Source organism: Gregarina niphandrodes, assembly GCF_000223845.1.
Source record: "Gregarina niphandrodes unplaced genomic scaffold scaffold00002, whole genome shotgun sequence".
In the NCBI taxonomy this organism is placed as follows: domain Eukaryota; phylum Apicomplexa; class Conoidasida; order Eugregarinorida; family Gregarinidae; genus Gregarina; species Gregarina niphandrodes.
Window position 1 is genome coordinate 303,008 of NW_011645774.1, and position 15,314 is coordinate 318,321.

The following is a 15,314-nucleotide window of genomic DNA, read 5'->3' on the forward strand; positions in this document are numbered from 1 at the left end:
CCCAACGGGGCATTCAACCGACGGGTCTCGTGAACTGGTGGGTCATATGTGTCCGTTAAGGCCACTTGTCCCGGCGCGAACTGCCGTATCGAAAAGGGCGTGCAGACGGCCAATGTGGTGTGCTCACCGTAAAAGTACAAGGGCGGTATCAACTTTATTACTTCTCTTAGGGAAGTCTCATCCGTAATAAAGGGAACTCGCTCGTTCGTAACCACCCATTACGGCGTGGATGTGCTTGGAACATTTGTCGTCCTCATTGGCATGGCCGCACAGGCAGGCATGGTTGTATGTGCGTTGTTGTCTAATGTTAAATAGTAAGATCCAGCCTACTCAGGTTTAAGTGGTATGACTCCAAGTCGGTATCAATGTGGGACGCTACCGTGCGAGTGGGAGGCGGGGCCACGTCAGGGAGCCGAGTGTAACACGCATTCACGACCAGCTAGTGGGACCACGCTGATGTGGTACGCGAAGTAAGATCGCTGAACAGCCAGCCTGCCCGGCCGCCCGCCAGGGTACCTGCAGAACGCAAAGCGATGCGTCCGGAGGCTCGTAGAAGGGTCCACACGCTTCTGACGATGCGTCCGGCGGACGCTCTAGGTCAGTTGTGGTTGCCAGGCCGGTGGGTAGCGATTGCGCCCGGCCCGTCCTACCCGGCCACTGGACTTGTGTACGTTGAACAGCATAAACTATCGCCAAGCACTGAGGCCAATAGTACAGGTCGTCCACCACGCATCAAGGTTGGGCGGGCCGCCGCCCAGAGGGTGAGCACTAGCCAACAGGTTCCCGCATATTATTGTATCAACAGGCTCGAGGACAGGGGTAGGCGTGCCCGAAAGCCACCATCACGGCGGTTGATTGCGGGATAGACAGTCTGGCTTAAGAACGTACATCAAAAGTCGAGAGACAAGAAGGGAGTACCGAAGGAGCCACTACCGAAAGAACGTCCACCCAAATAGGTAACCCGAAGCCATGGTTCTGCACCGGAGGCTCCGTAGGAGGATTTCAGGGAGGACGAGTGAGGACGACGAGCCGGGCACACAGCAAGGAAGCGAGTCGATAAGAGGAGTTCATTGCGTCAAAGTGCACTGCGTCAAAGTGGAGTTGTCCTGCCATACGGCGCTGGCGGTGCCACATTGCGACGATCGGGAGAATCTGTCGACGATTGCCAGAGCAGAGACTTCCACCGATCCAGCACACAGGTGCGGTGAATAAGGCGGGGAAACTCATGAGTAGGCGAGAGGCCACCAAGGCCAGGAGCCAACGCTCGCGAGTGGGTGCAGCCGTGGTTGAGGACGATGTCACGAGTGGTTTCAAAGTGCGGCCCATTGGCAACACTTGTTCAAGGCAGGACTCCTACTGACTCGTTTCAGACCTAAGAGTTTATCGGCAGGCGGGCACCGGCAGGCGTTTATCGGCAGGCGGGCACCGGCAGGCGTTTATCGGCAGGCGTTTACTACTTGAAATTATTAATTCTGAATTACCATGAGGATATGTGGCAGCGGCCATAATACCCAGTGGATAAAAACCATCGCTACTTTTGGGGTGTCGCCGGTGGGAGGGACGCCGACCAGTGATGTCGGGAGTGCGAGCGCGAGACCGCGGAAGTCAACAACGGGGTCGCTCTCCCCACCAAGAGCGCACCCGAATCCGGTGGCGGAAGGACAGACGCCAGACGTCCGGTACCGTAGGTTAAGAGAACAGGTGCACCAGCCCTCCGTGGATGTCTCGGCAGAGCCTTTCTCGGAAGACTCGACAATATTTTCGGTGAAGTTGCAGGCGGAGCCAGTGGGGGAACTATTGGCGGGACCATTGAGCGAAGCTTGCCCTGACCTTGTGAATGAAGCAGTGAGGCAACCGTGGAAAGAGGCTTTGTGGCAACCGTGGCTGAGAGCATCACCGGAGACAATGATGGAAGGTTTGAGCGACCCTTGGATGGTCTCCAGGGAACGTTTGGTGGAAGCCGGCCCAAATCCTGTGATGGAGGAGACCTCGTTAGAACCATTGATGGGTGCCTCGGATGAATCGCTGACGGAGGTTTTGAGGGAAAGCTGGTCAAACCTTTCCGTGCGACCCGGGGCAGAGCCTGTCAATCTGGTGGCCGAAACAAAGATGGGGTACCAAGAGGACTCTGTGGTAACGGAGATGCTGCCTCAGCACCCCGTGGCTGAGACTTCATCGGATCCTTTCTTGGTGAAAGCCCTGGACGAAATTAGGCCCTGGATGAGTCTTAATCTAGGGGCTCGGATGCTAGACGAGTGCTTGGAGATGGAGAATGGCCTCACGCCCATACTCAGCTCATCTGAGGAGATCAGGCTTATGAGGTTAGCTGAAGCTGCTGTCCTGCGAAACCTGAGAGAGCTGACCAGACGAGAGAGTGGGACCGACCGACCGATCACCGATTTGTCGATCACCGATTTGTCGATTGCTGATTTCGAGGCTTGCTCATGGCGATGGCTAAAACTTGCATTGTTAATGCGAGAGCGGCAAAAGGAAATTGGTGCTTTCGCATACTTGATTACAGAGTTAGAAGACTTGGTACCTAGACCGGTCGGTTTATCTGACACCTGGTTTCTGGCTGGTGTCGTGCAGAGATTCCTTTCGTCGTATAATTTGTCTAACTGGATGCTTCCTGCGGTGGCTTCGCAGAGCGGCTGGGGTTGCAGGAAGATGATTTTTCGGGTGTCCTTTCCAGGTGATATTGTTCGTTTACCGGAGAATGAGGACTCCATAAAACGCGTTTGCGCCTGCTCAAAGCTAGACTGGTGGTTCCGTCAAGCTCATAGAAATATTATCATTGACGAAGAAACATGGAAGGCATCGGAACGGCCATATCCCATCTCCGTTGTTCAACGTGCTCTGGGCAAGCGGGCTTTTGACGAAGCCATAAAGGCAATGAGGGATGTAATACCGAGCCACAGAGAATTGTCGAATACAGACTACCTGGCTTGCTTACTCAAATTTGCTGAGACACTTCCACCGAAACAGTTCAAGACGAACGTTATTCAGAGTCGTACTTCCAGGAAAGCCCGTGGTCGTCCAAACGCCACCCGTGGTCGTCCAAACGCCGCGCGTGGTTGTCCTAACGCCGCCCGTGGTCCTATCTGTAGCTCTACAGCCACAGGAAATCCTCGATCCTCCATTCCATGCAACTCCAATTCTATTCCAAGCCCGTCTTGTTCGTCACCGTCTGTGGTTTATGCCGATGACTCGGTTGATACCAAGAGGTCGGTTACTGCGGAGATGACAGGCTTTATGGCACACATGCTTGAAGATTGCGCGGAGCGGGAGAGAACTGAGAGCGAGGGAGCAAGTCTGACGCTGGAGCAGAGGGGAAGTATCGCAAGACTCGGCTTGCAGAAATTTCAGGCTGCCTTATCGCCCACGAAAAAGTCGGTGCAAAAAAATCGTCAGAGTCGGACACCTAACCCTTTCAACTCGTGTGGGTGGCGATGGTTGTGTCTAGTGGGACTGATGAATGACAACTTGAAGCCGGATGAGGTTCGTCAATTAATTGTCCAGAGTGAAAAGTTAGTGCCGAGACCGGAACACGTGTCGCCGTTATGGTACTTGGCCTGTCGGATGCAGGCCTGTCTGAGAAAACGTTGGCTGAAAGCACGTCCGGCATGGTGGGCAGTCAACATGACAATTTACCAGGATCACTTCCCCCAGACATTTGGAGAGCTGCCGATGTCTGAGAAGTCTGCCAGCCTAATTGCCTTCAGCTCCAAGACTGCACACTGGATTGCATCCGGAATCCGCAGATTTCACCTGACCTGCAAGACATGGTCATCTGGCGCAAATGGCGGCATCGTGGATATCATTCACAAGGTCATGGGAGATCACTGGTTCAACGAAATGGTCAATATAATCAAACTGAAAATTTGTAAACTTACGCCTGAGGAGGGCCCAGAACAAATGAACAAGTTACCAGATAAGGCCATCATGGAAGCCGTCCTCAGGTACGCGCACATAGGTCGAAACGTCAACCGCGCATTCTCCAATGCGATCACGGGAACGAACTCGTCATCGGATGACGAATTATTATCTCCAAAAAAAGGTAGACCACTTGACTAGAAATGTCTTCCACCTTCGGTTGCCAGAGCGGAGTGTATCAGCCCCGTGCTATAAAAAAGGATCGTTCAAGGCGAATAGAAACGTGTGTGCGTGTGTGCCCTTCCCGGTCGAACACTGACTTGTTAATTTTTGGACTGGAATGATGTGTTATGGCGGCCAGAAGACCCGGTGCATAACCATGGCTGTCTTTGGGGTGCACGATATGGGAAGAATGTCGACTGAGACGGAAACCCCGTTGGGACCATCGGTGGAATACTCGAGGGAACATACCGGGCCTTTCAGGGGAACTTGTGTTGCAGAGGACTCGAGGAGATTATTGCCGGAAACTTCGAAGGAACCGTTGCTGGCGCTTTTGAGGGAACCATGGCCCCCGCCGTTGGGGGCAGGCTCGGGAGAACTTTTGGTGGAAGCCTCGTTGTTGGGGCCTAGGAGGGGGGGGCCCGGGTCTGAACCTGGAGCTGGGCCGGAGCTCCTGAAGGAAACCCTGCAGGAACAACTGACGGGGCCTTTAAAGGAGGCCTGGCCTCATCTTGTGCGCGAAGTATTGGAGGAGCCATCTGTACCTTCGGCGGAAGTCTGGACTGGGGTTAACTTAGTGTCTAGGATATTAGATGAGTGCTTGGAGATGGAGAAGAACTGCAAGCGCTCTCTCCGTCCACATGAGGAAGAGGCCCTTGTGAGGTTGGCTCACGTCGCTATCCTGGAAGAGCTGAGCAGCCGGAAAAAAACGGCCATTTCCGACCTGTCGTTTCCCGACCTGTCGTTTCCCAACCTGTCGATTTCCGATTTCGAATGCTGTTCATGGAGATGGCTAAAATTAGCGTTGTTAATGCGTGAGTATCAAGACAAGGAGGACGGTGGATTCAGCAAATTGATTGTTGAGTTAGAGGACTACGTTTCGAGACCGACTGGTTTGTCTGATACCTGGTTTCTGGCAGGTGTTCTGCAGAAATTCCTGGCCACGTGGTGCTTGGCTGGCTGGCTGATTCACACGACGTATCCCCAGGGTGGTTGGAGTTGCCGGAAGATGATTTTTCGAATCTCCTTCCCAGATGGAGTTGTTCGTTTGCCTGAGAGTGAGGAATGTGTAAACCGCGTTTGTGCCAGTTCTAAGTTGGGGTGGTGGTTACATCAGGCACAACGAAATATTCGTGTTGATGAGAAAACATGGAAGGTGTCTAAATGGCCGACAACACTGTTCGGTATTCAACGTAGTTTGGGCAAGCGGATATTTAACGACACCATGGAGGCTATGAAGCGTGTAATCCCACCTTCAGCCTGTTTGTCAAATCAACAGTATCTTGCGTGCTTACTCAAATACGTTAGGACAAGTCCACGGAAGCAGATTAAGATCATCCGTTGTCCTAAAGCTACCCCTCGATCGTCCTCGTCCATGTCCCTTTCGCCCAAAACTATTCTGCCAGAAGCCGTCACGTCCTGTTCCACCGCTACGGCATCTTGTTCTCCACCGTCATTAGTTGACGCCGATAGACGGCCTGATGCCGAAAGGTCGGTTGCGGGGCACATGGCGACCTTTGTGGCCGGCGTGCTCGAAGAGTGTGCGGAGAGGGAGAGAAGCGAGGGAGTAGTTCTCCCGGAAGCGGAGAAGGTGCATATTGCGAAGTCTTCTGCCGAGGGATTTGAGATTGCGTTGTCCTTCACAAAGATGTTGGAGAATGGTCGCCGTCGAAGAAAAACCCGTTTCAACGCGTGCGGGTGGCGGTGGTTGTGCGTGGCAGGATTGATGAATGATTATTTGGACCGGGAGCGGCTGCACGAGTTAATTGCCGACAGCGAAAAGATTGTGCCGAGGCCGAAACATGTGTCGCCGTTGTGGTACTTGGCTTGTCAGATGCAGCAGGCTCGGATCAGAATACCTTGGCAGCAAGCAGCCCCGTCATGGTGGGCATTCAGCTGTGCAATTTACCCTGATCACTTCCCCCACGAGTTTGGCGAGTTACCGATGTCTGAAACATCCGCACGCTTAATTGTCTTCAGTTCCAGGGCTGCACATTGGCTTGCATCGGGAATCATCAACTTCCGCGTTACTCGCAAAACATGGTTGCCTAGCAAAAATGCAGATATTGTGGATGTATTTCACACGGTGTTTGGAAACACAAAATTCAACGAAATTATCAATTTAATCAAACCGAAAGTCGTTGAAATTTCTCAAGACCCAGAACAAGTGCGGCAGCAAACAAACAAATCTCTCATGGAAACCGTTCTCAAGTACACCCCGCTGCAGCGAAGGACTAGTTCTGGATTCTGCAGAGCTTGGGGATTTGATGTTAGCTTGGATCCCAAGAGACCCCCTTATGAGGTAACGAACTCATCTGAGGACGAACCACCAACGAAAAAAGAGCGCTGCTGTACTCCATAAATTAGCTTATAACCGAGCCATGCAGAAACTCGGTCGACGGGCCCTGGCACTTGGTTTTTACCTTTTCAATTGGGGGTTTAACTTTGGGTGTCTTCATCTGTCAGTCCTTAGGTATCTTCATGTGTCAGTCCTTAGGTATCTTCATGTGTCAGTCCTTAGGTATCTTCATCTGTCAGTCCTTCCGTCTCTCATCCGAAAAGGCAGGAGCATAATTCAATCTACAATAAAAAGAGCTGCTGCTGCTGCGAACGCTCGTAAATTTGTAGAAGGAGTTCCGCTACTGCCAAGTACTACCGTTCACGGAATTCTGGGAGCAGAAATTAACATCTTCCCCGAAGCTCAAGAGCCTGGACTGCGTTTGAACGTCCAGTGATTCGTGACCGCTCTCGAGAATCCACTGCCAGTCAAAGGCGTCGGCGAACACAGCAAGTGTGACTCGCAAGCACGCGTCAATGGTGGTCCGGTTGTCGAGCTGGACTTCTGCGCCCACCCGTATCTGATGCGGGGGCTTACCGCACTGTAACAGTCATGACAGTCAATGTCCCAGATGGTTGCCAAAAAAAACCGGAGAGTGGCTAATGTACGAATTCTACTTCCCCTAACCAATTAGGAGGAGTAGAACAGAAGACTGCCTTCGCCCGAGTTATATCACCCATTTCTCAGACGACCGTTGAATCGCAGCTGGAGCGTTTATGAGTCTGAAAGGCAACGGTCGTCTGGGAGATGGATGTCTCGTTATTCGCCAGTTCGCTTCTCAATCAACTATTAAAACTCAATTTTTGGGATGAGGATATGTGGTGGTGGCAAGAGGACTTGCGACCAGGAAACTCGATGGGTGGCCGTTGTTATACTCGGGGTGTCCCCACCGCTAGGAGGGCCCACGCTTAACGATGACGGAGGTCCGGGATGGACTACTCCGGGGTGTTGTGCTCTCGTGATGGGTTCGAGCTTACCGCGACCCAATGTGGTGGCCGAAGAAGAGACCCCGCAGGTCCGGTATCAAGGGGAAGCTGAGGTAACGGAACCGCTGCCTGGATCTTTCGTGGGCCCCTATTCGGTAGGCCCCTATTCGGTTGGAGGTCGCCCTGCATCTGTGGTGGTACCATGGACTGGGCCGGACATAGTGGATCGAGTGTTGCGTGATTGTCTAGACAAAGAGAAACATCTCAAACCAGTGCTCACTACGTTCCAGGGACAGAGGGTGGTGAGGATGGCTACAACCGCTTTGGAGAACGCACTCGAGACCGCGCTGAGCGACAGTAACAGCACGATTGACATGCCGATTTCTGATTTCGATTTCTGTTCGTGGCGATGGCTCAAACTGGCATTGTTAATGTGTGAGTTACAAGACAAAAATGACTTAACCGAATGGGCTGAAAGGTTCGAGCATTTTGTGCCGAGACCGATTAGTGGTCTGTCTGATGTCTGGTATATTGCGGGACTCGCACAGAAATTCCTTGCATCAGGATCTTTAAGTCGCTGGTTGCGCACTCCTTCGTCGCAGAGTGGCTGGAGTTGTCAGAAAATTGTTTTTCGCGTGTCCTTCCCAGATGATATTGATCGGTTACCTGAGACTGATGAATCTGTAAAGCGAGTTTGCGCAGGTTCAAAACTGGGCTGGTGGTTGACGGAGGCCAGACGACATATTCGTTTTAAGGAGGAAACATGGTTGGTGGCGAAATGGCCGAAGGAGCTTTTCGTTGTCCGAGAAGCTTTGGGGAAGAGTACATTTGACGAAGTCATGAATGCAATGCGGGTTCTAGTACCACCTCGGTCTCACTTGTCGAATCTACAGTACCTTGCTTGCTTACTCAGGTACGTTGAGATCATTCCGCGAAAGCACAGGAAGCCTGTCGGATACCGTCGTAAGCAAAGCCGTGGCCCGGAAGCCGCCCGCGATCTTCGGCCTTCTTCGTCCTTGGCTGACGCCGGTAAATCGTTTGATGCCGATATGTCCGTTGATGCCGATATGTCCGTTGATGCCGATATGTCCGTTGATGCCGATATGTCCGTTGATGCCGATATGTCCGTTGATGCCGATATGTCCGTTGATGCCGATAGGTTCGTTGATGCCGATAGGTCCGTTGATGCCAATAGGTCCGTTGCTGTTGAGATGACCAGCTTTATGACCCGTTTGCTTGAAGACTGTGTGAAGAGAGAGAGAAGCGGGGGAATAGTGTTCACGGGAACGGAGAAGCTGTGCATAGCGAAATTAGGTCTGCAGCAATATCGGGCTGTGTTGTCCTTAAAAAGAAAGTCGGATGAGCGGACTGGTCGCAATCGGAGACCGAACCCTTTCAACTCGTGTGGGTGGCGATGGTTGTGTGTCGTGGGATTGATGGATGAGAATTTGAAGACGGATGAGGTTCACAAATTAATTGCGGACAGTGAGAAGTTAGTGCCTCGGCCGAAACACGTGTCGCCTTTGTGGTACTTGGCGTGTCGGATGCAGTCATGTGTGAAGGGAACGGACATTGGTTCCGGGATGAGCTGTTGGCTGGGAGCACCTCCCCCGTGGTGGGCTTTCGATACCAAGATTTACCGCGATCACTTCCCCCAAACGTTTGGCGAGCTACCGATGTCTGAGACATCCATCCGTTTCATCGCCTTCGGTTCCAGAGCCACTCATTGGATTGCGTCCGGGATCCGCCACTTCCGATTGTCTAGTAGAACATGGTCGCCTACCACAAATAGCGACGTGGTGGATGTGTTCCACACAGTACTAGGAGACCATTGGTTCAACGAAATGATCAATTTGGTCAAACCCAAAATCGCCGCCATTGCACCCACTGAGGCCCCGCAAAGAATGTACAAACTACCGTACAAACTATCACACAAATCCATCATGGAAATCGTGCTCAGATACGCAGGAGTCCGTCGGATCACCTGCCATAGGTTCTGTAAATCTTGGCAATTTGACGTGACTCGGGATCCCAGAAAATCTAATTATGAGACAACAGAAAAAAAGGACTCATGTGAGGACGAACAACCGCCGAAAAAATTGTGCAGTGAAGTGCAGCACCCCAACGCTCCAATACAAACCACCACATAGTTTTGCCGTGCATTTTTTTGCCACCCACAAGGTACGTCTAAGGTAGGAGGTCAAGATACCTCTAAGGAGGCAACTACGCAACATTGACACCGTCCAAAACACCTGGAGGAACATCGTCCAAAAGGATCTAGCTTCCTGGACTTGCGTTTCAGCAAAAAAAGTTTCCTCATTAAAGCTTACTTTCAAGGTTAGTGCGAGCTATTTGAACTATCCCGGTGTCGGCACGATATTACGATGTGTGTGGACTAGGAGCTCTGCCACGTCTTCGGCGAGCACACGCGCGAGCTGGCCCTGAAGAAGAACATGTAAGAAGACGAATGTCGTGACAAGCAACTACAACCTGCAGAAAGACCACGCCCAAGGTGCTGAGCAGCATCGATCCCACATACCAGTCATGTACCAAACGGTTATCTCACTCACCATCAAGGGATACGACGGGCAGTTCGGCGTGTACCTTCCCGAGCCATGAGGTAGAAAAAGTTTCTAGGACAGTTCTATATGGGCATTAATGAGCCCTGCAATATTTCGATGTTCAAAATTTCGTTCGTGAGGTGAGTGGCGGTAATATCCACGCAGGGCCTCATTGCGCTGGTGGAGTGAGGCGGACGAGAGGCCCACAGTCGGCATGATAAGTGCCCGCTGAGAGGTCAAGAGGAAAGTGTCCATGTGGGGGCCATCAATGCAGGATTGCGTGCGTACCCGACCAGACACTACCAGAGCTGCTCAAACCTTACAATACTATAAACTTAACTTAACTACCGCACAGCAGCGGATAATAACTACTTCAACAAAGGGTCAAACAGCACGAGATAATATAATGCACCAACTTGGTATATAAACCACATCAAAAGACCAACCATTAAATACCAAGTGCGACTTGGTATATACACCAAGCGCGACCACATTAAGACTGCATTTGGATACCGGCAAACATGACTTAGGTCTAATCACGTGCTTCCCTCACTGGTGGATGAGTGCTTGGAGAGAGCATACATAATCTGACGTCAGTCCTTTTGCAAGATGTTTTCAAACTCGCAGGGCTTGTACGCCCTGTATGGCCGGGCTATCGAATAATAATTATATGAAGTGCTGCTCTGGCGTGAGAAGCCGGTTGCCGCTGCAGATTCGTGCAGCTGTGCTGCTCGCGCCTTCTGCTATTGATGCCAGGGCACCGTCTCGGGAGGCATCGGTCACTAGTGGATTAGTAGAGCCAGGCCGGCGTGTAGGTGGCCGACCCATCGACCTGCTGGGTGACGGCCACAGTAGTGTGTCTTGTCAGAGTGGTATTCTGGAGAACTGTCCTGCTTTTTCCGTCCAGGTGCTTAAGGAGTGCCTGGAGAAGGAGAAGGCCGAGTCATTACTAAACGAAGAGGAAGAGAAAGGCCTTGTAAAATGCGCTGTAGAGGCAGTTGAGAGCATGGCAGCGGGTGCTGCTCAGAGAATGGCAGGCGAAAGCGCGCAAGTACCTATGGAGGTTGCATGCGGTAGTTGTACCTGGCAATGGTTGAAATTAGTAACCCTGGTGCGCCATAGGTTGTCTAAGCTCAAGTTTAACCAGTTAATTGAGACCGCCGAGACCATTTTCAGGAAGCCTCCGGGTATAAGTAGTTCGTGGTTTCTTGCATGCCTTTTCTACCGACGTTTACCCGGCAACTGGCTGCGCCATATGCTGCCACAGCGGTACCGAGCAGGGCCCTACCCCGCGAGCCAGGGCGGATGGCTGTGTTCTCAGTTGCTGCATTTGGTGGCCTTCCCCGATGGTGTGGACAGCTTGCCGGAGCAACCCGGGTCCATAGACCTGGTCTGTGCGAGTTCCAAGCTGGAATGTTATCTGCGTAACGCCCTCGATAATTTTCGCATCAAAGAAGGCACATGGTCGCCGCGGGATCACAGACGTTACAAAAACATAGTCTCACGGCTTTACCAATCTTTGGGACCCGAGTTATTTAACCGCCGAATTGATCACTGCAGGAGAAACTGGATCGTCCCCCCCCCGAGCCTCGTGATTTCCAACACTTTATACCTTCGGTGCTTGCTGCAGTATGTCCGGCTTCCCCCGTCACGGAATTGCAAGTCAATAAACTCCTCAGCAGGCGGTGGGCCGTTGGCAGACCCTGGTAGGTCAGGCCGTGATGGATTAGCAGACGATGATAAGCCGGCGGGCGTTGATAAGCCGGCGGGCGTTGATAAGCCGGCGGGCGTTGATATGTCGGCTGACGTTGGTAAGTCGGCAGACGTTGATATGTCGGCAGACGTTGATATGTCGGCAGAGCATGGTCCTGATGAGTTAGCAGACGCAGCAGACGCAGCAGGCGGAGCAGACCGTGATGGTGGACTCTCAAGGTCCAGTGGTTCGCCGGTGGATGAGGATATGGCGAGGTTCCTTGGGTACGTGTTAAAAATTTGTGGCGAGTCGGAGCGGGAGCGAGAAGCACCTACGGAGGCGGAGAAAGAAGCCGTTGCTCGCCGAGTGAGCAGGTCACTGGTTTTGGCGCTGCAACGGTGGCATTCAGGCGAGGTGTCAGTGGTTGTGCCGGTCTTCCGGACGTGTGGATGGCGCTGGCTTCGGCTTGCAGACTGGCTGCAGGAGAAGTTGCCCGGGCTGGCCAAGGAGGGGTTGCCCGGACTACCCGAGATAGTGGCGTTGGGAGAGAAGATGGTCCGGCGGCCACCCAGCGTGTCACGTCTTTGGTATGTTGCTTGTATAATGCAGTCTTATTTCTCCGGCACCATCATCCGCAGGAGTTTGACCTCCCTGCTGCGTGAAAAAGTCCTGAATGAATTGTGGGACTCGACCCAGACGGTCTACTGCGAAAACTTCCCTTCCGAGTTCTCTCAACTACCGGCGTCCAAGACTTCCATACAGCTAATCCATGTGGCCTCCCGCGTAGGACGCTGGCTCAGGTTAGGTCTGCCCGAGCCCGCCGTTGGTCTTGAGGACACACAATACGACGACTGGATAGAGGATCCTGCACGCCTTGAAAAGTACAGCTACGTAGCAGACTTCGTACAAAATTTCCTCGGGGATGCCCTCTTTACACGACTCATGGACATCTTCAGGGCCAAAACAAAATCCAAGTCACTCACTCAATTGACCAACCACCACTTCTTCGTCTGCATGCTCATACGCAGCAAGGTACCCTACCGAGACCAACTTTCGTCCTTCGAGACCTGGACTAAATCTCTCCTGGGGAAGAAGAGGAAACATCAACCATCTCCTCACCGACATTCTACCCACCGACAACCTTCTGGCCCACAACACCCGCCTGCAGCGGAATGGTCGATGGTGGAACCGCCTGGACCAGTCAAACAGTGGCATCTGCCGTTGAAAAAACGAGTAACAGCTCGGATGTTGCAAACCCACAGTTTTTGAGAAAACGACCTTACAGTTTTTGCCTCCACCGTAAGGTGAACACCGAAGAGCATGGCCAACACCCTCCGAGACCAGCGGCAGCTCTTTTCTTTTTTCTATGTGTTGTTCGTCACCTCAGTACCAACCAGACTCAGCCCAACTTAGTTCAATGATCATTTGCAGGGAGTGGGAGACCTTCGAATGATTTTGGGAAAGACCCCAAGCCAAACGAGTTCACGTCGCGAGACATCGCTTGTTCACATTGCTGGGAAAGAGATGTCACCTTGTGTGCCACCCCCTCTCTTCACTGTGTCAGCCTACCTGGAAGGAGAGCGAGTTTGGGGGTGCGAATGACTCCAGCACTTCCACAAAAGCGCGACTGGCGTCCCGGGTGTTGACGGCGTTCTTGCCCGCGTAGAGGGCCGACGTGTGCGCTCTGAAAATGACTTTGAGCCCCTCCTCTGAACACACAAGGATTAGTTACGAGGGTGTCCGGATTAGTTGCATCTCCGGTTGCGGCGTGTGTGCGAACCCCATGTGCGCATGCGAACACGTGTGTGTAAGCTACTTCGTGCCGTCTCCGCCAGTACTATCAATGCTTCCCGCGTACAGTCCGTTACGCCTTGGTCTGCAAGCAGTGTCCCGATGTCCGCCAAAATGCAGTCTGTGATGCGTCCCTCCATCTCGATTTTTCCGCAAACAAATCAAACCTGACCCCAAACAACCCAGCTTGGATCCTGGCCCGCGTTGATGGCGAAGCCTGTTGTTGTGTTAGTTCTAGATATACCAGTTTGGACACCTTTTATTTTTGGGAATGAAATACCCTTTCTGGATCTGTACAGCCTTGGCCCTTAAGACTGTCGTCCAACCTGCGGCACCTGGTGAGTCGGCGTGACCAGATCTATTTCTTCCTTTAGAGTGTATCGTACTTCACGCCAACCCCCACAGCCATGTGGTCATCAACTACGAAGCTCTACCAAATGCTGACAGCGTCATCGGAGTGACGTATAAGAAGCAGAAAGGACTACAGGCATCGCCAAAGTAAGAGCCGCTCAGGGACTTGGGTGATGTCTACCCGATTGCAGAGACCAGGAGTTGCCTCCTCTCAAGCCAAGCCGCTTGGGGACGCTCAACCTTACGCAGTACATCACGGCTCAAGACGAAGACACTCACTTCCACGTCTGTTTCCACTGCCCTCCCAAAGCTGGTCCCGTGGAACTTCTGCTGAGTGTTATGTCTGACCCGTACGAATATGCCTATGGACTAGCAACGACCAGTAAAGCCCCCCCTTCCTCGACCAGCCCCCCTTCCTCGACCCCTCCTTACGAGTTCTCCGCCCTTACCCTACCCCCCGTCCTTTTCCGGCTCTCCGTCCTTTTCCGGCTCTCCGTCCTTGCCCAGCCTTCCGTGGCAACTCTCTATCCTTGCTCTACCTCTCCCGATTAGGTCATACTGAAGCGTTGTTGCATTCCGTTCGGGAGTTGTCCGTGGTTACCAAAGAGGTCTACAACCAACAACAGTTCGCCGTGCAGAGGACGCGCGCACACAGAGAGGCACTGAAACAGTCCCACGGACGCATGAAGACGTGGCGCCTCATTCAGGCGCTGGGCGTCGCCGGCTTCGTCTTTAGCCAGATGTGGTACGTCCGCCATGTCTTTTCGATCAAAAAGGCGCTGCTGTAAGTCTTCGGGCGCTGCTGTAAGTCTTCGGGCGCTGCTGTAAGTCTTCGGTACGGGTTTGGGCTCGGGCTTTGGCTTCGGCTCGGCACGACTCGACTCGAACAGCGGCAAACGATGAGAGCTCGATTGAGGGTGGATTAGATGCACTAGTTAGCTTCAGTAGCTCCCCCCCCCGTTGCTTAAGGGATGTGTGTGGCGGCAGCTCAATGAGAGCGTGGCAGCTGATTGTGTGTGCGCAAAAGATTATTTGGCTATTTGATTCGGGTTGCGTGCTGCGTGAACGGGGAGTGTATGTCGCCCGTTGATAGTCTTAGCCTCGGCGTACTCGTCGATGGAGTGGAGCGGTCGTAGGTTCTGCGGCAAGTCTTTTGGACTTTGATCGCGTTGGCGATGATCGGCGGATCCCGGTTTCCGCGTCTCGTTAGTTGCGGCAGTGCGTGCGTGGTAAAATTTATCAGCCATCTCTGCCGAATCTATTGTCCCATCACCCAGCTCAATGTGCGTATTTTGTGAGGGCTCGCCTCGGTAGTTCCTCGGAGCATACTGGTCGCCTGCCATAAAATGTGCCAACAAAATTTTCTCACCGATGGAATGCCTGAGGATTACATCAAACTGATATTCAAGTACCCAAAGCCCACTGAACAGGAACCCATCATACTCACGGTCTCTCGTAACTCAACACTCAATGAGGTATCGTCCGATATAACCGCCATGACGGGTAGAACAGGACCTTTTAGGTAAACGAAAAGACCGCAACGGAAGCCCCCCCCCCCCCCC

At 52.7% G+C, this 15,314-nt stretch overlaps 4 protein-coding genes across 4 annotated transcripts; all 4 read left to right on the plus strand.

The window, feature by feature from the left end:
• Window positions 1–1,482: 1,482 nt before the first annotated feature.
• On the plus strand, window positions 1,483–4,074 carry GNI_012870 (hypothetical protein; the record flags this gene model as incomplete). Its single annotated transcript, XM_011130564.1, has 1 exon — window positions 1,483–4,074. One exon carries the CDS (start codon window positions 1,483–1,485, stop codon window positions 4,072–4,074), a length of 2,592 nt encoding a protein of 863 aa, XP_011128866.1.
• Window positions 4,075–4,213: 139 nt separating this feature from the next.
• GNI_012880 (hypothetical protein) lies at window positions 4,214–6,454 on the plus strand (the record flags this gene model as incomplete). The annotated part of the gene is made up of 1 exon (XM_011130565.1): window positions 4,214–6,454. One exon carries the CDS (start codon window positions 4,214–4,216, stop codon window positions 6,452–6,454), a length of 2,241 nt encoding a protein of 746 aa, XP_011128867.1.
• A 784-nt stretch (window positions 6,455–7,238) lies between these two features.
• On the plus strand, window positions 7,239–9,506 carry GNI_012890 (hypothetical protein; the record flags this gene model as incomplete). The annotated part of the gene is made up of 1 exon (XM_011130566.1): window positions 7,239–9,506. One exon carries the CDS (start codon window positions 7,239–7,241, stop codon window positions 9,504–9,506), a length of 2,268 nt encoding a protein of 755 aa, XP_011128868.1.
• Window positions 9,507–10,560: 1,054 nt separating this feature from the next.
• On the plus strand, window positions 10,561–12,879 carry GNI_012900 (hypothetical protein; the record flags this gene model as incomplete). The annotated part of the gene is made up of 1 exon (XM_011130567.1): window positions 10,561–12,879. The coding sequence occupies one exon, from the start codon at window positions 10,561–10,563 to the stop codon at window positions 12,877–12,879; it is 2,319 nt and encodes a 772-aa protein (XP_011128869.1).
• Between the last annotated feature and the right edge of the window lie 2,435 nt (window positions 12,880–15,314).